General features: G+C 46.6%; 1 protein-coding gene across 2 annotated transcripts in view; it reads right to left on the bottom strand.

Moving 5' to 3' along the window:
- Nucleotides 1–22,857, bottom strand: part of CACNA1A (calcium voltage-gated channel subunit alpha1 A) — a 205,476-nt gene that overhangs the window by 163,632 nt on the left and 18,987 nt on the right. For both annotated transcript variants that reach the window (XM_037041840.1, XM_037041841.1), the window contains exons 2-3: nucleotides 3,295–3,400; nucleotides 1,221–1,360 (exon numbers count right to left, since the gene is read on the bottom strand). In XM_037041840.1, the coding sequence (XP_036897735.1) occupies nucleotides 1,221–1,360; nucleotides 3,295–3,400 (246 nt within the window). The remainder of the gene's footprint in view (nucleotides 1–1,220; nucleotides 1,361–3,294; nucleotides 3,401–22,857) is intronic.

The following is a 22,857-nucleotide window of genomic DNA, read 5'->3' as shown; positions in this document are numbered from 1 at the left end:
AATAGGAACCCACAGAGGACTGGGACCTCACAGAGGAGAACCACAAGGACGGCCTCCTAACGAAGAAGGGTCTTGGAACCTTAGCTCGAGGGAGAGGAGTAGGTGGGCAGAGGAGGCAGAAATCAACACAAAATGGTAATGTCCATACTGGGATCTGATAAAGGGCTCTGGGTCTGTGACCAAGACTGGCTGATTATTCACCAAATCCATTTCCCTTTTCTTCTATGCAGAGTCTCACATTTCCCAGCATCCCTTGCAGTGATGTGTGGGGCATGTGGTTGACTTCTAGCCAAAGGCATATGACTGGAATACGTGCCAGGTCCTGACCAGGCTCATAAACCTCCCAAGTATGCCCTTCCGTACACACAAGCACCGAGTTCTTGGAAGCTGAGGGTTAATAATGAGCAAGGGCCTGGGATTCTCAATCACTGTTCAGAGGAGAGAAGCTAGCCAATGACGAACAGTTGTTTGGGACTTAAAATGAGTGAGAAAGAAACTTCTATTGTGTTTCAGTCATGACTAACTTTTGGATTTTTTGTTACAGTAGCTAACATTACCTTATACAGGGTCATTGATGGAAAGTGTATACACATCCACCTTTCAAATATGGTTCATTGTATACAGATCTGCATACCACTGTGTACAACTATGGTTCACTGTACACTCCTCGAAGGCAGTGACTGCACCTAATCTAGACTGGTTTTCTCCATAGTTCTACCACAACCTCTTGTACCCAAAAGTCCCCAACAAACATTAACCAGTTTAAAGTAGGGGCGAGACATCTGCAAGCAAGGCAAAAAGACCATGCACACACAATAGTTAAAAACATGACTTCTGGGATCACATAATCTCAGCTTCGAATCCCAGGTCCATCCCCTACTAGCTGGGTGATTGTAGGCAAGGTCCTCTCTGTGTTTCCAATTCCCCAGTGGTCACATGGGAATATTAATATTTCTTAATTCATTGGGTTGTTGTGAGGATTAAATGAAAGGATGCACATAAAGCACTTTGGAAGCAGTTGACTCTAATAAGCTATTATTCTAATTGTAACAGAAAGCATCCGCTGTAACATGCAGTCGAGATTTGGAGGTGGGGTGAAAGAAGGCAGAAGCACACAGGGGCTCAGCCTCCCTGAGCCCAGCCTGGACCACACCAAATGGTACGTTTCCAAAGTCCTCGTAATTCAAGATAACTGTGAGTAATGTAGCATGTCTGCTTACCCTGTTAGCACCACCACAAAGTCCATCACGTTCCAACCATTCCTCAAGTAAGAGCCTTTGTGGAAGGCAAATCCAAGGGCGATGATTTTAATGCCAGCCTCGAAACAAAAAATTCCAATGAAGTACGGTTCTGTGTCATCCTGGAAGGAAGAGAGGGTAAGGTCAGGGTTATTGGCTGGGCAGAGGGTGGCAGGATCTGGAAATCAGCCCGACTGGAGGTCTGTACCCACCTCCCCTCCCATCTCGCAGCCCTCCAGTGCTCACGGACCACTACCGCATCCTTCCTGGAGTTCTCTTGCCTGAGGTTTTTGCAAGAGAAACAGACACTAGGAGAAGACACCCTCCTTCTTTCCCTTTGGTCAATGTCACACACCACTTGGCCAAGTAGAACTGTTTGGACCTGTGCTGTCCAAGACAGCAGCCATTGGTCACATGTCGCTGCTTACATCTGAGTAAATTTAAATGAATTTGAGTGAAATAAACCGAAAGATCCAGTTCCGCAGTCACATTAGCTACCTTTCTAGTGGCTTCCATATTAGAAAGTACAGATGAGGACATTTCCATCACGGCAGAAATTCTACCCGAAAGCGCTGGTGTAGCCTGTCTCCTTCTTGTACACATCGCTCAAGGCCTCTGGAGTGGGACCCGGTGCACCAGCCTCACCCCTAAATCTGACCCTTGTGATGTTTATCAGCTGGTATGCACCAGCATAGATGTTCAGGTTGCTAAAATATTGGGATAATACTTCTGTGCTGGCTGGCCAATGGCCAGGGTCTCTTGCGGCACCTCCCGCCAGCTCTGGCCCTCAGCTGACAGTCTCTAGGAACTGAAGTTAAGCTGTAAGTTCCATTCCATCAGAGCCCCTGTGCAGACCTTTTCCTATCTGTTAGGAGAATGTTTCTCAAGCTTCAATCATTTGCATCCTCCCTTCATTTATTGTATATAAGCTTGTCACAGCACTACTATCTGCTGACTGTTGTTTCAATGCACTCTTTTCACCAGTAGATTCTTGCAATCCTCTGTTTACCCTGGAGCTACTATGACTGGATCTAACAAAGTGAAAGGAAGGGTAGAATTCTCCTCCACTGTATTGTCAGAGAGCCAGGAGGGGACCCAAGGAGCTGGGAGGCCACTAAGGGGGATCAAGAAGGATCTTAATGCTAGTTTTCAGCTCTGCAGTTTCACCAAATGAGAAAATTTCAATGAGGACTTCAATTGTCCTCCAGAGCTGACATCCCTGTATAAGAAAACCCAGGGGATGAAGAAACAAGCTAAATGACATCATAAGTAAGCCACAGGGCAGATATGAGAATGTGGGACACTCCTTAGGGCATCTGGACTGGTTTCTGCAATAAGTCAGTGACAGGAGAGAATGTATTGCTCTAGATTAGATTAAAAGTCTTAAGTGACATAACAAAATCTAAACCACATTTGGATCTTGGTTCAAAGAAATCAACTCTAAGAAGCCACTTCCGAGACAATCACAGGAATGTGATTACTATCTGGGTCTTAGACGATCTCCAAAAACCACTGTTAGTTGTTTTGGGTATGAACACGAAACTGGGGTGATCTCAGGAAATGCCCATATTTTTAGCAAGGCAAACTTAGGTATATGGCCACACACTGATGTGTTGTTATATGGGAATTGACTTTAAAATCTGGCCAAGAAAGGCAAACCATGGAAATTTAAAAGGACAGAAAATATGAATGAGGCAAAATCTTGACCATTGTTGAGTCGGATGATGGGTTCATTGTGAGGCGGGGATCATTGTACTGTTCTTTGTGTTTTGGTGTATGGTTCAAATTTTTCACAAGGATTTTGGTTTGAATGTGACATTTTTGTAGACAGTGTGACCACTCCCACCCATCCCCTCCTGGGTGACACCAGGTCTGGTGGGGGGCAAGGGTGGGGAATGGGCAGTGAGGGCATCTCTCCCCCCAGCTTATCAGGGTTCATGAAATTGAGGCTTCCCTGGGCAAGGGGCCCACAATCCAGCTTTCGGCTCGGAGACTGAGCGCTGCCCTCTGCTCCCACCACCACATCGGTTTGGCCCCAAAGGAAGACATCACTCACCAGCCGCTCAGACATGGGGGTCTTGTCATCGTCAGGTAGGTGTTGCTCCAGGGCGAGGACGATGCAGTTTGCTATGATGGTGGCTAAAATCATGTATTCAAAGGGAGTATGGTGGAGTTAAGGAAAAATCTTTCCAGCTTATTGGGCTCACAGCAAAATTAAGCAGAGGGTACAGAGATTTCCCGTATGCCCCTGTTCCCCCACCTGTGCAACCTGTCCCACTATCCACATCCCCCACCAGAGGCGACATTTGTTACAGCTGATGAACCTACATTGACACATCATAGTAACTCAAAGTCTGTAGTTCACATTAGGGCTCACTCTTGGGATTGAACAGGCCATGGGTTTGAGCAAATGTATGATGTCACATATCCACTATTATAATCTCACACAGAGTAATTTCACTCCCTAAAAACCCGGCAGATGACTCTGTAAGAAAAATATGGATATTCTTCCTCCATCTCACCTCCAACTTTTATTGGACAAATATGAAATCAGCACCTATTGTGTGCCAGGCCCTATTCTGGGTGCTGGGGACACAGCAGAGAGTAAATCAGACAAAAACCTCTGCCCTCAGGGAAGAGAAGCAAGTAAGTAAGACAACCACTTTACATGCTCTGTTAGAAGACAGTGAGTGCTATGGAAAGAAAAAGGAGCAAAGAAAGTCATGGGTTGCAATTTAAAATACTATGGTCAGGCTAATCTTTTTCGCCCCTGCTTCCCCTCTGAGATCGGTCTGGGAGGGGATGGGAGAGATTAGTCTAAGAACACGTACGAGCACATGCACAGCCCATGGACACAGACAACAGTGTGGTGAAGGACTGGGGTGGGGGCAGGCGCTGGGTGGAAGGGGGTGGGGGGGATAGGGATATTTGTAAGAGTGTCAACAACAACAAAATAAAAATTAATAAAATTAAACAATAAAATCAGGTGGTCAGATATGACACCAAAAGCATGAGCAACAAAAGAAAAAGATCAATGAATTGGACTTTGTCAAAATTGAAACTTTTGTGCATCAAAGAACATTGTCAAGAAATTGAAAAGGTAAACAGCAGAATGGGAGAAAACATTTGTGAATCATATGTGTGATAAGGTCTAGTGTCTGGAATATGTGGAGAACACTTACAACCCAACAACAGAGAGACAAATAACCAACTGAAAAAAATGGGCAAAGGCCTCGAATAGACATTTCTCCGAGTAGATGTTCAAATAGTCAACAGGCATACGAAAAAATGCTCAACCTCGTTAGCCATTAGGGAAATGCAAATCGAAGCCGCAAGGAGATACTGCTTCACACCCACTAGGATGGCAAGAATCAGAAAACAGGGACAAGGATGTGAGAAACTGGACCCATTGAACACTGCTGGTGATGATGTAAAGTAGTGCAGCCACTGCAGAAAACAGTTCGGTGGTCTCTCAAAAAGCTGAACATTGAATCACCGTATGATCCACTAATTCCACCCCTAGGTGTATGAACAAAAGAAATGGGAGACAGACACTCAAATATTTGTACATCCATGTTCACAGCAGTGCACTGTTCATAATCACCAAAAGGTAGAAGCAATCCAAATGTCCATCAATCAAGGAATTGTTAAACAAGATGCTGTATATTCATAAAATGGAGCTTTAGCCACAAAAATGAAGCACTGACACATGCTACAATGTGGACGAACCTCAAAAATCTTATGCTGAGTGAAAGAAGCTAGACACAAAACACCACGGAGAGCACAAATTCCGCTGATACAGAATGTCCAGAATGGGCACATCCACAGAATCAGAAAGCAGGTTGCCAGGGGCTGGGGGGAGGGATTGAGGAGTGACTGCTTAATGTTTTGTAACTACATAAAGGTGACAGCAGCACAACATGGTGAATGTACTAAATGTCACTGAATTAGTCACTTTAAAATGGCTAATACTGTTATGTGAGTTTCACCTCACTAAAAACACACGATGGTCGAGCAGGCCTCTGAGAAGCCGTCCTTCGAAGACCCGAGGGACCGAAGGGTCAGTCCCCGCAGCAAGGTGCAGATGCAGCATTCAGTCTCCCTCGAGGTGAACCCCGTTCTGCCTCCTAGGAAAGCACCAGGGAGTCGGTCCCACTGCACTCCCACTTGGAGAGGGTCTGTCCTGCTCCAGATCTGCTGATCAGTTGGTGAATGAGAATGTCCCCTGCCCCCTGTCAGACCTGCAGAAGCACCACCCCCATCCAAGAGCCTCCATAAACGGAGCTGGCAGACTCTGAGAAGAGGTTTAGGTGTGAAGAAATGGATGCTAGAGGGAGAAAGCAAAAGAGTTGCTTCTTCTGGAGCAGTTTCCCACCTTCCACACGGCTGACATCTGGGGCAGGACCATTCTCTGGGGTGGGGGCATCCTGCGCACTGCAGGGTGCTGAGCAGCGTCCCTGGCTTTCCCCCACTAGAAGCCAGTGGCACCCCCTCCTCTCCAGTTATGACAACCCAAACTTGTGACAACCAAAAGTGATCTCCAGACACTGCCAAGTATCTCCTGGGAATACTGAAATCTACAGTCACGCAGAAGGATCAAAGAGCATGTCACGAACTTGGCCATGTTAAACCGCTGCCCTCCTCCTAGCTTTCTCCCTTGGAAATTTAATTGGCTTCTAGGGCTCCCCCTTGGCCCTAGAGCTAGGTTTGGCATTTTGGAAGCTCCACAAAACCAAGGGAATTTACAGACTGGAGGAGTAGGGGGATCTGCCCACTTTCCAGGTGGGAGAACAGAGTCTGATACAGGAAACCTGGTAAACATCTACAGAAGTCAGGAAAACCAGGCCTTCTTTGTCACCAGTTCCTGCCCATGCCTGCAGCTGAAAGCAGCTGAGTTGCACTCGTGCACACTCTAAAAAGCAAATCTGAGACTCAGGGCAATTTGGGGAGCCAACAAAAGCCAGCCTTGCCGACGATGTCTCTGATTGGCTTCCTGCCTCCGAGCTGACAGTCATTAGGAGCACAGAGAACAAAGCTGGGCTCTGTTGCACAAATACTCCATTCTGCCTCACCCTGCAGCCCGGAAAATAAGAGACAATATTTGTACACAGAGAAGCAACGCCAAGCCCTTCCCTGGCCTCCCCTTGCTGAGGCTTCTGAAATCATGATTTGAATCTGATGATTTCGCTTCTCCTCCCTGCCAACTCACTCCCTGCTTGCTTGTGCATTAAGCTGCCTTCTCAATCCTCCAGCCCCCTGGCCCTCTGCCCCCAAACAGCTGGGATATGACTTCCTTTGCATCAAATTTGAGTTAAGGTTCCAGGAAGCATCCCAGAAAGCTGACAGCAAGCAGCACTTTTATGGGCTGAGTTATTAGGATTTCAGGTACACAGTGTCGCCTGGATTTCAGACCCGGAGCTCACTGGGTATGGTGATGAAGGCTTAGTCAGCACACTGGCAAATGCGACGAGGCTGCCCTTCCTCCCCTGGTGAGTTTTTTTTAGTTTTTTTAGTTCTTGTCAGACATGGCCACACTGGCTATCAAATGTCATCTACCTCTGCCTCCATGCACCCACAGACCCTGCCAATGTCTACAGACATGCCCCAAAAGGGAACCTGCAAAATCGACCTCTGACCCTTGTGGTCCAAGGACCAGCAGCACAGGCAGCACCCACTGAAACACAGAATCTCAGACCCCAGGCCGACTGCTGAGTCAGAAACTTCATTTTAGCAAGAGCTCCAGGGGATGTATGCACACCGAAGTTTGGCAAGTGCTGCTTTAGATCTATTTCAGGGGCAGGAGGAGCCCAGGTAATTGTGGCTTTGAGTCACTCCAAAAGAAGTGGGGGCTTTTCTCTCTCCCTGCAAGCTTTCTCCTCCATGTCATGACCCTAGGAGAAGCATTCAGCCATCCTGATCTGCTACTACTCAGGCAAGGGGGCTGATAAGAAGAAACCCAAGATCTTAATGAGACAAGAGCAATGTTAGAATGAGACAAATAAGCAAAAGTAAAATTATGATTTAATGTATATGGAAGTGGTCACTCCTTCCCATGGCTCTCATTTCACTCAGAAAACTCAAGCCCTCCTGGCAGCCAGCAGGGTCCTGCATGATCTGCCCTCATCACCTCCCTGCCCTCATCTTCTCCCTCATATACTGGAGGAGACCAGCAGCAACCACACTGGTCTCCTCCAGGTTCCCCAAACATACCCCAGATGGTCCCTGCCCCAGGGCCTTTGCATCTGTTGTTCTTCAGTGGGGCCTTCAACCCCCTTTCCCTGCTTCATTCTTCCCCTTGGTCTTTGTCCCCAGTCAAACATCTACCATATTTTTCTTCTTTTATCTCTTTCACTTTTTGTCTCCCCCAATAGACTGTAAGCTCTATGCAAGCAGGGATTTTTGTCTACTTTGTTCACTGCTTTGGTCTCATCACTTAAGAGAGCATATCTTACATAGTATATTAGTTGCTCAATAAACAATCGTGCAAGAAAGGAAGGGTGGGTAGGTCCTGCTTTTTGCACCCCACCACTCCATCTCATTCCAGGTCTCTGTGGGCATGTTAAGGACTCAACCAGCTCTTTGAAATAAACAACAATTGGCTGGTGAACAAACACAAAGATGGGGTACCGACTTCCTGGCATGGGAAGAGATGTCTCATCCCAGGCAGAAGTTAAAGGTAGTCCAGGCAGGGGGAGATAAGGCTTTCTCAGCTCAACCCCAAATTGTGCTTGATCCTCCTGATTTAGAAAGCCTGGGTTCTAACTCACAGCTGCGGTGAGCAATGCCTCTGCTAGCTGAGCTGAGCCTGCTTCCGGATTGGTTGGTGAAAAAGCACCTGTGTCAGCGGGATCCAGAATAATCAGCCAGCAGAAGAGGCCAAGGGGAGGAAGGGGGGGTGGAGATGAAAGGAGAGAAGCATCCCTGATGGGAGGAAAAGCTGGCTCCTGAAATGGCTCATGGAAGGCGGGGTAGCAAACAGCCCTGCAGGCAAGTGCAGATGCACAAAGCTCCCCCCTCGATTAAATTGATAAGGACCCACAGAGGCCCTGGAGAGGGGCTGTGTATGACACTGGCAACAACCAAGTAATTCTTAGCGGGCAGGGAGGGAGGGATGAATCTGCTAACAGAAACTGCTCTTGAGATCCAGAACATCAAGGAAAATCACTTTGCAAAGTGGGCATGGCTGATGGTTCCAGCCCCTTAGCAAGGACTTGCAGAATATCCAAGTAATTCATCCTTCTTTTTGTAGTGCCCCCACCTCCATCTCATCCCCAAACTCCTGTTGTTAGTATGAAAATCAAATTAGGTTTATTAACTTATCAAGGTCTTGTCTCTACTATGGGGAGTTCCTGGTGGGTGTTTTATGAGGAAAGATACTTCACTGAGTCAACCAAGCAGTTGACCTTGTGGGGAGAATCCAAATAGACCTTCTTTTCATGTTAGTTCCATGCCTGTCACAATCACCAGGAAAAAGTGGGGTTACCAGGGCTCTACGTGTATGGGTGTAGGACATATCCCTCGCTCTGCCAAACAAAAGCCACAATTTAACTTGGCAACATGAACTATTATGGGGCCATTAACAGGCACAAAACTCCTAATTAGAGCTGCCATTTATTGGAGCACTTTGTTGTGCAGATACTGTGCTGAGCACTTCACACTCATTGTTTCCGTTAATTCCTTGCAGCAGTTTTACAAGGTGGGTTCTGTTGCAAACCTCATTTTCCAGATAAGGAAACCAAGGCTCAGGGAGGATAATAAATTGCTCAAGGTCATACAGGATGTAATGAAAGAGCTAGGTCTCCCCCCAAGATCCCTGTTTTTAAGCTGGTGGTTCCCAGACCACTTGGCAGCTTACCCTTATTAAAAGGTGTATAGTTTTGCCTTTATTTAAAATATGGGATTGGAATATACCTGGGGCCATAATCTTACGCATGAGGCCAAGTGGACTAGACTTCACCTGAATCTCAACCAATGGACCGCCACAATTTAGTAATGATCAACCACCTCATGCTAGTCCATGCCCTCATAAAACCCATTCTAAGGGGGTCATATTAATACATATTTCAACTTCCAATAACTCAAGGGGCCCGAGTTTCCAGATTTTGGCTTCACACTCTCATACACAGTAACAACCAAAAATCAAGCCTAGAAAAGTGCTCTCTCCACCAACCCATCAGTATGAGACTCCTGCGGTGACGACACGCTAACCTGATGCTGCTCGGGATGTGTTCAGCACCACGGCCAGCGACGAGGGCGCAAGTTTAATTTCACACTCAGATCCCAGGCAAGTCTGGGGCAGGGCAAGCAAACCCAGCATCAAGTACTAACGCTCTCTGAGACACTACAGTAAAGATCTACATTTCACATACAGAGTAGAAGTCAAAGAATTTTTAAAAATTCATTATGTCAGCAAGAAAATTCAATGAAGGGAAAATTAAAAACCTGACACCAAGTAGATTTGATGTGTCACTTGTTTTTTAATACTATCCAAGGACTTTTAACACTTTGGTTCTGAAAAGAGAAGTCTACCCAAGGCAGCTAGATCATGCTTCTGCTCAGAAAACTGGAAATGTCTGCGAGGGAAATCATACAGCCCTGGCTGGTGTAGCTCAGTGGATTGAGCGGGGGCCTGTGAGCCACATGATCGCGGTTCGATTCCCAGTCAGGGCACATGCCTGGGTTGCAGGTCAGTTCCCGGTTCTCGGCAAGGGATGCATGAGAGGCATCCATACATTGATTGATATTTCTCTCTCTCTCCTTCCCTTCCCCTCTAAGATAAATAAATAAAATCTTTTTAAAATTTTTTTAAAAAGAGAGAAATCATACAGCAGAGCAGTTAAAAGGGCTTGGGGGTCAGACATGGTTTTGACCTTGGGCAAAAGAGGGTTACCTTCTCTGAGCCTCAGTTTCCTCACATATAAAATGTGAAAAGTAGCACTTACTTCACAGGGCTGTGTGAGAAAGAAATGAGGGAACAAACTCAACACACCTAGAACAGGGCTTGGCATATAGTAGCTACTCAATAAAAGTGTTTTGTTATTGTTCACTCTGGTTCCCGAGATGATTAGAAAACTGAGTAACCTTAGGAAAGCATAAGATGGAGCTCATTGCATTGCGATCATGCAGTCAATGCTTATTTTATTGTTTTTATTACAATTGCTGCTACTAGTATTAACTTTTCTATTTCTTTTTTAACACATTAAGTCTCAGTCCCTCCTCTTCACTTTCACCATGGCTGAGTAGTCCTCCTCTCAAATGGGAAATGATTCCAAGAGGAGAAAGCAGTAAATGTATGTGTAATGTATTTTGAGCCCCCAGGCTCAAAATAAATGTTATAAAATCCCCATTGGATATTTCATATAAATGGGATCATTCAAGAAGTGACCTTTTATGTCTGGCTTCTCTCACTCAACGTGATGTCTTTGGGGTTCACCCATATTGTACCATGTATCAATACCTCATTCCTTTTCATGGCTGAATTAATAGTCCACTGTATGAATGGACTACCATTTGTGTATCAGCTCACCCGCTGATGGACTTTTGGGTTATTCCAATCTTTTGGCATGTCCATGGAGACAGAATGCAGTTTGTTGCTTGCAGGAGAGAGAGGGGAGTTCAGGAGGAAACACTTAATGAGGACAGGGTTTCCTCTGGGGGGTGGCAGAAATGCCTTGCAACTGGGTAGAGGAGATAGTTGCATATCACTGTGAATGTACTAAATGCCACTGAATTGTCCACTTTACAATGGTTAAAAATTATATGAATCTTACCTCAATTTTTAAAAAATCCCTATTAGTTTTGCTTCTCTAATTTCCTCTTAATTCTGAAGAGTTCTCATCTTTATTCACTGACTGTTCTGGCTGACTCTTCTGGGCCTTCACCCCTAAGCACCACCTGGACAAGCCTTAAGATCCCCTTTATAAAGAATAACAAGTAATTTTAGTTATAAAAGGAATATGTGTTTATTGTATTCTTCTGTTTTTAATTTTTTTAATTTATAAAGTATCATTTAAAAAGTGGAAAATCCTTACCACACCCCACTTCCCAGAGATAACCACCACCCACAGCCTGGGGTTTGCCTTCCAGTCTCCCTGACACACCTTGTTTGCACTGGCTGCTCTGTCTTCCTGGGGGTGAGCAGGGCCTGTTCCCTCAACCCCTTCAGGCTGTACTAAAACATTATCTTCCTTGGCCACCACATCCCAAATCTCAAATCCCTGTTTGTCTGTTTCTAGCAGCTTCTCACATATAACAGACCAGGTATCTTAGTTATTTGTTATTAATAGTGTTCTTTCTCACTGGAATCTCAGTCCCATTAGAGCAAGGATTTTCCTCATTTGTTCTCAGCTGTGTCCCCATGAACCAGACAGTGTCCGACACAGAGTCGGTGCTCAATAAATACTACTGAATGAATGGAACCAAACACACAAAACTACCTTTTCTCTTTTAAAAAAGAGAATATGTAATTCTGCACTTTGCTGGGCTCCTCACCACTCTGGGCATATCGGCACATGGAAGCTCCCTCTTTTATTTTTTAATTGGACCGCCCTCTTTTAAAAGGCGGTGCAGTATTCTTGTGAATGGATGCATCATCATTTATTTAATATTCCCCTAAATGCTCCCAGTTTGTCTCTATTACAAGCAAAACTGTGATGAATAATTTGACCAAACCTCCTCGTGCACTTGTGAAGATTTTTTTTTCTGCAGGATAAATTCCAACATGAGGAATTGCTGGGTCAGAGGGGTGCACACTTGGCATTCTCACAGATACTGCCAAATCAGCCCAGAAAATTCACAGGGCTACATTCTCCAGTTTTTAAAAAGTGAGGTCAGTGTGTATACATGTGTTCCTTCTGAAATTAAATTTATACTGTAAACACAGAAATTGCTCTGTATCAAAAAGTTTAAACAAGGAACAATTAACATGACTCATGGAAAACACACACACAAGCAAAATGAACTTCCTTTGATAAAAAAAAGGAGAAAAAAACCACCAAAACAAGTTGTAAGCAGAAGATATTGGTCAATTTTAAACTCATGGGGTGTCTCTTTTCCATCAGGACAATAAAATTCCCTGGGGCTATCCAAGTGGTGTGAAGTCTCTGCCTCCGGATCCGACCCACAGCCATGTCCCCGGATATGTTCACTCTCCTGACGGGAGATCCTTCTCCTGACTTCCTGCACTGTCACCTCTGTGCAGTGGTCAGTGAAACCCTCCACTTTCTCTCCTCTCCGTCTTCTCTACGCTTGCCATCTACCTCGGCTTAAATTCAGACCTGGAAATTCTCTTAAAACCATCACATCCAAGGCCAAGGGAGCCACTAGTGGCTTCAAATTAGTTCCTAAAAATAAAATGATAATCCAGCCCAGAGAGATGTCTACTATGCTGGTCTTTTTTAAAAAAAATTAAGATTTTATTTATTTATTTTTAGAGAGAGAGGGAGAGAGAAAGAGAGGGAGAGAAACATGAATGTGTGGTTGCCTCTCACATACCCCCTACTGGGACCTATGTCCTGACTGGGAATCAAATCGGTGACCCTTTGCTTCACAGTGTGGCACTCAATCCACTGAGTCATACCAGCCAGGGCTGCCATGCTGGTCTTAAAGACACTCAGTGAAGCCAAGGAGAAGAGTCCCCAAGAAAGCAACTGAAACAAAGATGGATTCTCCCAAACCAGGAGGTGAGAAAGGTACCTAAGAGGCCAGAAAAAGTGAAGAATGCCTCCTCTCATTAGATGCAAGTAAGAAAAATGCCCCAGGTAAGGCAGTAAGGCCAAGAAGCACCCCAATCCAAAATGAACAAGTCCATGAAGGTCCCTCCCAGTGGGCTCAGCAAGAAATCCAAAGTCAAAGACAGCCCCAACAGCCAAAATGCTGAGGCCCCCAGGAAAATAGAAGCTGGAAGTAAGACTCTGGTAAAACCTACTACTTCCTATGACCTTCAGGTTCCATGCAGGGAAACCATTGTCCCTGCTGACCCCTTCCCTCCTTGATTATTAGAGGACATCCATACCTCCTCATCAATGACCAATGCCAACTCCAAGCCAGTCCACCCATGCACACTCAGAAGCAACACCAGCTGCCTCCAAAACATCCATTTCCAGCATTTTCTCTTTAATCATCACTCTCCTTCTCCCACTCACTAAGTCTCTTATGTGCATACCCAAATCCATCCCATTGAGCCTTATCACCCCTGCACACCACCATTTCTCAGCACCCTCTCCTGCCTTCCTTCCCTTCCTCATTAACCTTACATAGGTTGGTTACCTATCACTCCCTTGCCTCCCTTTCCCTCCTGGAAAAAGCCCATCCCTAGATGATCCCAACTAGTTGCGTTCCTGGTGCCTGTACAGAAGAACATTCCTGAATGAGATCAATGATTACAACCATCGTAATCAATAATTACAATCATATTACAACCATGATCCTAAACCTCAAGTGGGCATTTGGCATCTCCAGCATCCTAGACGGGACAAGACAGCAGAATATACTGGTCCAGTGCTGAGAATGACCCAATTTAGAGAAATGAATACTCTCCCATTGTTAGACACTCTGACCCTGGCCCCAAATCTCTTTCCAGCCACCAATTCATGTCTCACTCCTTTTCATGAAAGAAGGAGTCGACTACAAGTGTTACCTCCACTTCCTCACCTTGAATTCTTCTGCCCTCCAGGCTGGCCTGTAGCTCCATTGCACAACCAAAACTCTTGTAGGGAAGATCACCAAAGACCTCCAGGCCACCAAATTCTTGGGCCACTTTTCTTTGCTCAGGTGGCCATATCCTCTTTTTGGGTTTTCCTCCTATCTTTCTTGTCACTATTTCTCTTGCTCCTCTTTCACACCTGCCTTTCTACTAAATCTCTAACTGCTGGTCTCCCCTGGAGATCAATCCCAGGTATCTTCCCTTCCTGACTATATCCACCTCCTAAGAGTCTCATGCCTTTTGATATGTTTTGTCACTCTCCTGCTGCCCTTTCCCTCAAAATAGCCACCCATCATTCTGCTTGGTGACCTGGGAGACAGACGCAGGGCTGCCTCTTTTGAACTGTGTCACTCCACCTCCCTCATCTCCTGCCTTCCAGGTGGGTTTGGCCAATGGGAAGCACCAAGAGGAGATGGGAGGGAAGAAGGAATTAGGGTATTTCTCCTTCCATTTTCTCCCTGCCACAGAGTGAGTTTCTGGTGATGATGACTACGGTATATCCTTTTGTGCCTTCTCTGAAGCATGTCAAACATCATAGGAGCATCGGTATTCATTTTCTGGGACTGCTGTAACAAATTACCACAATTGGGTGAAACAACATAAATTTAGTCTCTCGCAGTTATACAGGCCAGAAACCCACAGTTAGTGTGTCAACAGGACTGAGCTCCCTCCAAAGGCTCCTTGGGAGGATCCTTCCCAGCTTCTTCCAGCTCTCAGTGGCTCCAGGCATTCCTCACCTTGTGGCTACATCATTCCCATCTCTACCTCCATCTTCACAAGCACTTCTCCTTCCTTCTTTTCTCCTCTAAGAACACATCATAGGATTTGCTCACCATCACATCCTCATCACCCATCCCAATGCCCAGCACCTAGCAGGATCCCAATAGATGCTTGTTGTATGAGAAACCGAGCTCATACTATTTCATTTCTCTTTACATCTCAGCAGCAGTCCTTTCAGTATCCTTCACCTTCTCCTCCAAACCTCCCAGCAGTGGCACTGGCAACCCACATTGAACCGGTCTTTCCAGAAATCCTTAAATCTCCCAATGAAACTGCCTTCTCTTGTTCCCCACGCACTGCCCCAAATATTTGGGTCTGTCTGGCCTTTACTCTGCTGGCCCTGCCAGTTGTGAAGATTCTCCTTGAAGCTTTATCATTAAAAAATAAACCAACATCTTCTGTGCCTTCAAAAGAAGCTTTTACTTTTGCAAACTCTATTGATTTAATCCTAGAGGCTGCTGGCAGCTGTCCCAGGAGCTTAATCAATATGACAACACCCAATGAGGCCAGGACTCAGGGAGCCTCGGCCAAGATATTCTTCTGCTTGGGTCCGCACTGCCCCTGCCTGAGTCTCTCCCAGCACTGAAGAAAGAGTTACAGGAGGGGACAGGATATTTGCAATCACTCCGGGATCCTGCTTAGGTGAGCAAAAGTAAATGTCTTCAAGCTTGAGGTGCTTCAGAGCTATTTGTTAATTTGCTACTACGGCTGATTCCCGGAGGCGCCTAAGTAAGCAAGAAGCTGAAGACAACAGAGAAACACTGCAGGTTCTAGAACCTGGGTATAATCTCCCAGTCAGGTGAGCAGGAATAGAACAGGCAAAGGGTGAGAGGGGAGGAAAGAGAAGATGACAGTGACAAGAGTTAAAACTGAATGAGTTAAAACAGACTCCTTCACCCCTCAGCAGATGCTAAGTGATCAAGGAAGGGGGGAAAAAGGTTGTAGGAAGAATGAGGCTGAAGGCGAATGAATCAATGTCCAGGGCTTTAGAAACTACTCATCTCCACCTCAGAGGAAAAGTTAAACAATTTTTTCTCACATTTGTTTCAAGATTAAAAAACAGGGAAAGGCCCTGGCTGGTGTAGCTCAGTGGATTGAGCATGGGCCTGTGAAGCAAAGGGTCGCTGGTTGGATTCCCAGTCAGGGCACTTGCAGGCCAGGTCCCCAGTAGGGGACACATATGAGGTAACCACACACTGATGTTTCTCTCCCACTCTTTCTCCTTCCCTTCCCCTCTCTCTAAAAATAAATAAATAAAAAAAATATATAAAAAGACAGGGAGAGAAAGTAGAGGTCCTAAAGGAAGAAAACAGAAGGGAAGTAATGTTTGTTAGCTAGAAGTTCAAATGCATGGAAGTCTATGGAACCCTTGCAAGAACACTGTGCACTATATGCTTACGTATTAGCCCCAAGCACAGGGCATGAGATGTTACAACCCCGTCTTCTACATCCTTCTGTAGTGACAAACGATCCCCCAATCTCAGTAGCTGAGGACACCATACTTTCCTCGCTCATGCTGTGGGTCCACTGCAGATGGGATGGGACTCTGTTCTATGCCTTCCTCTCTCCAGCACCTAGTCTGAGGGGGGCTCCGTCTCTGGGCATGATGCAAGAGGGTGGAGGCAGGCAAAAGGAACCATGGTGAACTACACACTGACTTTTTTAAATTTATCTTTAGAGGGAAAGGGAAGGAGAGAAGTATCCATGTATGGTTGCCCCTCAAGAATCCCCTGCTGGGAACTGGCCTGCAACCCAGGCATGTGCCCTGACTGGGAATCGAACTGCAATCCACTGGTTTGCAGGCCTGTGCTCAATCCACTGAGCTACACCAGCCAGGGCCTTACACACTGACTTTTAACGCTTCTGCCCAGAAGTGACCCATGTTACTTCCCCTCGCATTCCATTGGCTAACGCAGGTCACAAGACTGTGCCTAATTTCTAGGATGTGGGAAAGAGACACTACCACGTGGCCAGACAAAACCCAGAAATATTAGCTGAGCAGAGTGACGGGTTTCCACTCAGGAACACTAAAAGTCTTGCCCAAAGTCAAACAGCATCAAAGGTGGCAGAAGTGGGATCAGGATTCAGGACTCTGTGGTCCATGGTCTTCTTGCTCTACTGCTCTGCACGTGAAAGGAATTGAGAACCAAATTCAGGAAACAAGAAGAGGAAATATCAATGGACGGGGCGGAAGAACAAGGAAAAAATAATACATTAAGGGAGAGACGGAAGGAACCAGAAAGTTAACAGCAGAGCACACATAAAGGGGTCTCGTCCTCAATAAGCAAAACAGATCACAAACAGTAGGAAAGAGGTGGGGAGTTTCGCACTCCTTTGAGAGGGAGGTCCACAGTAACAGAGTGGAGTAGGGGATTACACGAAGCTACATAAGGAAGTGGGGGCACAACCACAATGATAACCCGCCTGCTTCTTGCTCTTCCCCTGAAAGCCGCTATCTTGGCTCAGCCGGAGGTCCAACCAATGCTAGATGGCGGAACAGCAACCTCAGGAAGCTGAGGCCAGGGAGTGCCAGGACTTCCATCAGCTGGATGTTTTCCTGCCTGGTTCTGGGAAATCCGGATGACGCCGGGTGATGTTCCAGAATGGATGGTGCCGGCGTGGCCCTTCTGACTTCTCGTCTGCCGCCCCCACCCAGGCCAGACTAGAAGTGTGGAAGGTCCTGGCTCTGCTGCAGGTGGGAATTCCAAATAGATGAGTAGGCCAGTTTAGCATTACAGCAAGGCTTCTGGAAAGTGCTTACCATTGCTGCCAACACAGCTTCCCCATTTCCATCTCGAGCACCTATTATGTGCCACCTAAGTGCTTTCTGAGTGTTAATTCACGGAGCCATTGCCACATATTTGTCCAGAAATCCTACTGGTCAACTTTCAAATTATATCCAGAATAGCGGTTTCCAGAGGCTAGGGGTAGGGGGGATACTCTAGCAGATATAGAGTCTCCTTTTGGGGGGATGAAATGTGAAACTAAACAGAGGTGATGGTTGCACAACATTACAAATGTACTAAACGCCACTGAATTGTACATTGCAAAATGGTAAAGTTTATGTTATATGTATTTTGCCACGGTAAAATTTTTAAAACTTATTGTCAGAATCCAACCACTGCTCATTATCTCCACAGCCAGCACTTGGGCCCCCCCTGCCTGGGCCGGTATTATCAACCTCCTCCCCAGCCTCCACTCTTGTCCTCCGAAGTCTGCCCCTCCCCGCTTCTCCAAAGTGACCAGAGGAGCCTGTGAACATTTGAGTCCAGGCACATCCCTCCCTGCTCCGAAGATGCCATGGCTCCCACCTCACACACAGCAAAAGCCAAGGACCTCTCCACAGACCACAGGGTGTTACCCTGTCACCTCCCTGCCCTTGCCTCCTCCTACTTTCCCCCTCACTCACTCCTTTCAGCCTCCCTGGCCTCCTCACTGTTCAAGTGAGGCCAGGGATGACCCTGCCAAGCATGACCAAGGATGACCAAGCATGACCCTGCCTCAGGGCCTTTGCATCTGCTCTTCTCTCTTCCCCAGATACCCTCAGGGCTTCCTCCTGACCTCCTTCAAGTCTTGGCTCAGCTGCCAACTCCTCAGTGAGGCTGTACCTACTACAGCAACCGGCCTCCCCACCCCCTCTCCTGTTGTTACCCCCTCACTGCCGTTATGATCTGAAATACTATGCAACTTATTATTTTGTTTGTTGTTTATTTATGTCTCTCCCAAAGAGAACGTAAGCCTGTGAGGGCAAGGACTTCCATCTGCTTCCTGTGTCTCGCCCTACAAGGCAGAGACTACTTCCCGCCCCTTACACAGAAGCAGAGAACTGAGGCTCATTTTCAGGCACGCAGCTAGTAATGGGCGGACAGTCATCCAACTCGTTCTGAGCTCACGGACAAGCTCACGGTTCTCACGGTTCTCGTGAGTTCTCACAAGCTCACAAGCTCACGGTTCTCAATCACATGACTGCTCCTTATTATTATCCATGCAGCAAGGATGAACTGAGTACCTACTATGTGCCACGCAGCATTTTAAGGGCTGGGGATATGACAGAGGATAAAACAGGTAGAGTTCAGCTCTCATGGAAGTGACATCGTACCTGCCCCAACTCTCAGCCGCCTTCACATTTGGCTCCGACAGCAGCCTCATGGGTCAAGATGCCCTGAGAAATGGACTGGCTGTACAACCTACGCCATGCCTCCCACAGTGTTTCTGTGCCAGTCTATGATTGTCATTGTATGACATCCCATGACATCATATGACAACACAAAACCAGGGTTTGCCAACCTTGCTGTCGCTGCCATCAGCCACGAGTTCCGTGAGCTCAGAGACCTCGTGACAGTTTTTCCTCCCACGTTTGCTGACTGCAGATGAACTGAGTGAGCACCAAGAGCCTCTTCCTTCAAGAAGCAACCCCTGGTTTCCCTCCTCACACAAATCCTCAACTCTCTGTCCTTGGAAACCCAAGAACTGAGTACCTCCCTGGAGCTGTTTTACAAATACTTGTGCTGGTTTATTTCTTCCATTTCTCACTCTGGAAGTAGGCAGTGCTGGCCAGAATGCCACCCGCACCCCTACCACAGAAATGTATCATTCACTGTGTGTGGTAAATGCTACAAGGAATGATGGGGAGAGGCCTAATTTCGACCAGAAGTGGGGGCTGGGTCAGGAGAGGCTCTCTGAAGAGGTACCGCTTACTGAGAAACCTAAAGGATTTTAAAGAATTTTAGAGGATTCGTCAAGTGAAGAGTTAAGGAAAGGTACAAGAATTTCACAGAGGTTTTCTCTGTTATGGCCAAAATAAGAATAAACCCAAGTCTATCGACAGGTAAATGGATAAACAAACTGAGATTCCTATATGATCAAATGTTAATCACCAATAAGAATGAATGAAGCCATAGCTCATTCATTTACTGACTACCTACTAGATGCCAGGTGCTGTTCTAGGCTGTTCTAATCTACATTGGTGGATGAAACCAATAAAACTGCTTCCCATGTGGATGTCACAGTAAAGTGGGGAGGCAACCAGAGAATGCTACACGGACACAAAGCAGAGGAGGGGTGGGAAATTCCGGGTGTGTGATTTAAAATAGGGTGATGCAGAGAAGGTGGCCTTTGAATAAAGACGTGGAGGAGGTGAGGGAGAAGCCACAGGTTACCTGCATGAAGAAGGAAGGATCCAGGCAGAGGGAACAGCCAGTGAGTGCAAAGGCCCTGAGGTAGGACAATGCCTGGGGTGTTCGAAGAAGAATAAAGAGGCCAGCATGGTGGAAGCCAGATGAGTGAGGGGGACTGTGGGGACAGGAGCCCAGATGTGGCTGTGGGCTTCCTGAGGCAGAGAAAATCAGCAATGAGCAAGGAAAATGGTGATTGGTTGCTGTAGAATGAGTGAGGGAAGAGAGGAAGGAGAGAGGCCAATGCTCAGAGGCCCCACTACCATCACTCCCAGGTCGTAGACGGACAAGCTCGGTGTTGGGAGAGCCCACAGATCCCAGTCCTGACGTGCTTTCCTGAAATAACACATATGACATCAGGCCATAGCATGTTTTTGTGAGTAAAGTTGTATTGCAAAACAGCCATGCCCATTTGTTTCCCTATTTTCTGTGGGAGCCTTCGCTACAGTGGCAGAACCGGGTGGCCCACACAGCCTCGGAGCTTTACTATCTAGTCCTTTTGCAGAAAGTCTGCGGGCCCCTGAACCATAACAATAACATATAACTGCTTTTTAATATAGTAAGTACTCATATGATCTATTTTGATATTAATATATAACTACATAATGTAAAATTATATAACTACTATTGCAACAACTACATTGAGTTTTTATTATGTGCTGGGCACTGGACTAAGCTTTTCTGCCTTTTTTGCCGGTGTTATTAAGTGTGTTCAACAGCTCGTGGAATTAAAATATCATTACCTATTAAGAACACAGGCTCTGGAGCCATACAGCCTGGGTTCAAATTCCACCTTTGTCGCATGTGGACTGTGAAGCCTCAGACAAACCACTGAACTTCTCTGCCCCAGTTTTCTTCCTGTCACACAAGATGATGACAACGGCACCCACTCCTCAGAGTGTTAGAGGATGGACTTAACTGACACAGTGAGGTGCTTATCATATTATCCAGAACTCTTGTTACTATGATTGTCCTTATTGGACAGCTGAGGAAACTGAGGCACAGAGTAGCAAAGTCACTTGCCCATGTGGTCAAGCCAGGATTTGAACCTGTGTAGCCCTCACTTCTGGAAGCAAGGATATGGTAAAGTTGGGAAAAGGGTGATGAAAACCAGGAACCATGGAGCTCACAAGAGATGGAGCCAGCACACAGCCCTGGGGAACTTGGGTCTGTCCACCTCTCTCCTCATTTCCTGAGCCTCAGAGTGGTGGGAAGGCAGGGACCTGGCAGGGACCTGGCTGGTCCACTGCCAGAAGCACTAAGGGGCCACGCTTCCGCTCTCCATGGAGGTGAGGAGAGGCCAGTTAAGCTTGAATGAAGGAAGCCAAGATAGTAATGACCTATCATTACAGAAACCTGGAGGAGTTCAAAGAAGTAGGCGAGCCTGGGAGGGGACAGGTCATTGTTACAGATGCTGGGCTGACCCTGGAGAGGGCTGGAGACTGGGATCCATTGCTAACACAGCTGTACCAGATTGGGGTGGGGTGGGCACAGGCCATTGTTAACATGTCTGGGCTATAATTTCACGTGTGCATCCTATTACTTGCTGCTAAGACAGGCTCCAAAGACGGTGGAGCAGATGAAAAATGCAGGGGTGTGGCCTCCTACCCCTGGGACACAATCCACCTGCCTGGGCTCAGCATGAAGGGTCTCTCCTAGGGTTCACCTTCAGCAAGATGGCCACTTGCTTCAGGCAGGAAACTTACTCATCCCCAGCCTCAGTTTAAACCAAGGGCCTTTCCAGTGGCTGCTGAGACTCCCACTAGCAGCTCTCTAAGCAGAGTGAGAGGAGGAAAAGAAAAGGGAGGAGGCACTAGCATGGAGAGAGATCCAACAATCTTCACCACCAATAACAACGGCAGCAAAACAGGTTTTACTTTTTGCCACTGGGGAACCTGATTTGTCCTTGTGGAAAAGATAGTATAATGTGTCCACCAAACCTCACCCTCCCAGATGCACATGTGGACTAAATGTTCCAGCCTCCCCTGCAGTTATGTGGACCCCATGCACTGGCTATCTTCTGTGGTCCAGAATCCACTCTACCTGGCTATGTCCAGGGAGGTTGATGGCTTCACTGAGCAACCTACCCTCTGGCTTCCAGATGGGTGTGAACAGTGGAGAACGCTGGCAGGAGATTTGGGGGAGAGGCATGAAGTTGGGATATTTATTCTGCCAGCTTCCATAAGCTGCAGCTCCTGCCAACCAGTTATTTTTATCTCCGTCTCTGTCTTTCTGTCCTTGTGTCCCTCTCTGTTTTAATAACTGCCCACATCTCTTTTTTTTCTTCCCACATCTTAATTCAATTCTTGATGTGTGTCTTCTATTTCCTACTGATACACCATGGGATGAAATTCTGGTCAACAGAATGCTGCCAGCAGTAATGTTCACTACTTTTGTTACAGCTGCTAGCACACCCTAATACACCTTTAAAGGGATCTCTCTTCCATGTTCTGTGAATTTAGCTCCACCCATGATCACATGACTCAAGCCTAAGCCAATCAGAGCACCCCTTACTACACTTCCCATTTTCCTGCAGTAATTGGCTCAGGCATGAGCACATGACCTCAGCTGAGCCAATCAAAAGCAATAAACTATTTGCTGAGAATGCTGGGAGGATGGCTGGGGAAGAGAATCACATTGGATATGATCTAGGGAGGACCAAATGGTAGGTCACATCCACATGGAGAATGGAAGCAACTTCAAAAAACAGAGCCTAGAAACTGAGGTTTAATGATGTCCTATGACCCTGGATCTGAACAAGTCAAAATATCTTTAAATATGACCAAAGATTTCCATCTCCACAGCCACCCTCCCACTCCAAGGGACACTGTCTCTTCCTTGAATGGCTACAGCCATTTCCTCACTGGTCTCATGGCTTATATCCTTGCCCCTGGCCAACCCGTTCTCCACATAGCAGCCAGTGGGGCCAATCACAGACAATCTCATTATATGGATACTTCAG

This window comes from Sturnira hondurensis, unplaced genomic scaffold (genome assembly GCF_014824575.4).
Source record: "Sturnira hondurensis isolate 20B ecotype Veracruz unplaced genomic scaffold, ASM1482457v3 Scaffold0003213, whole genome shotgun sequence".
In the NCBI taxonomy this organism is placed as follows: Eukaryota; Metazoa; Chordata; class Mammalia; order Chiroptera; family Phyllostomidae; genus Sturnira; species Sturnira hondurensis.
The sequence above is the reverse complement of the archived record's forward strand: the minus strand, read 5'-3'. Positions and strand labels throughout refer to the sequence as shown.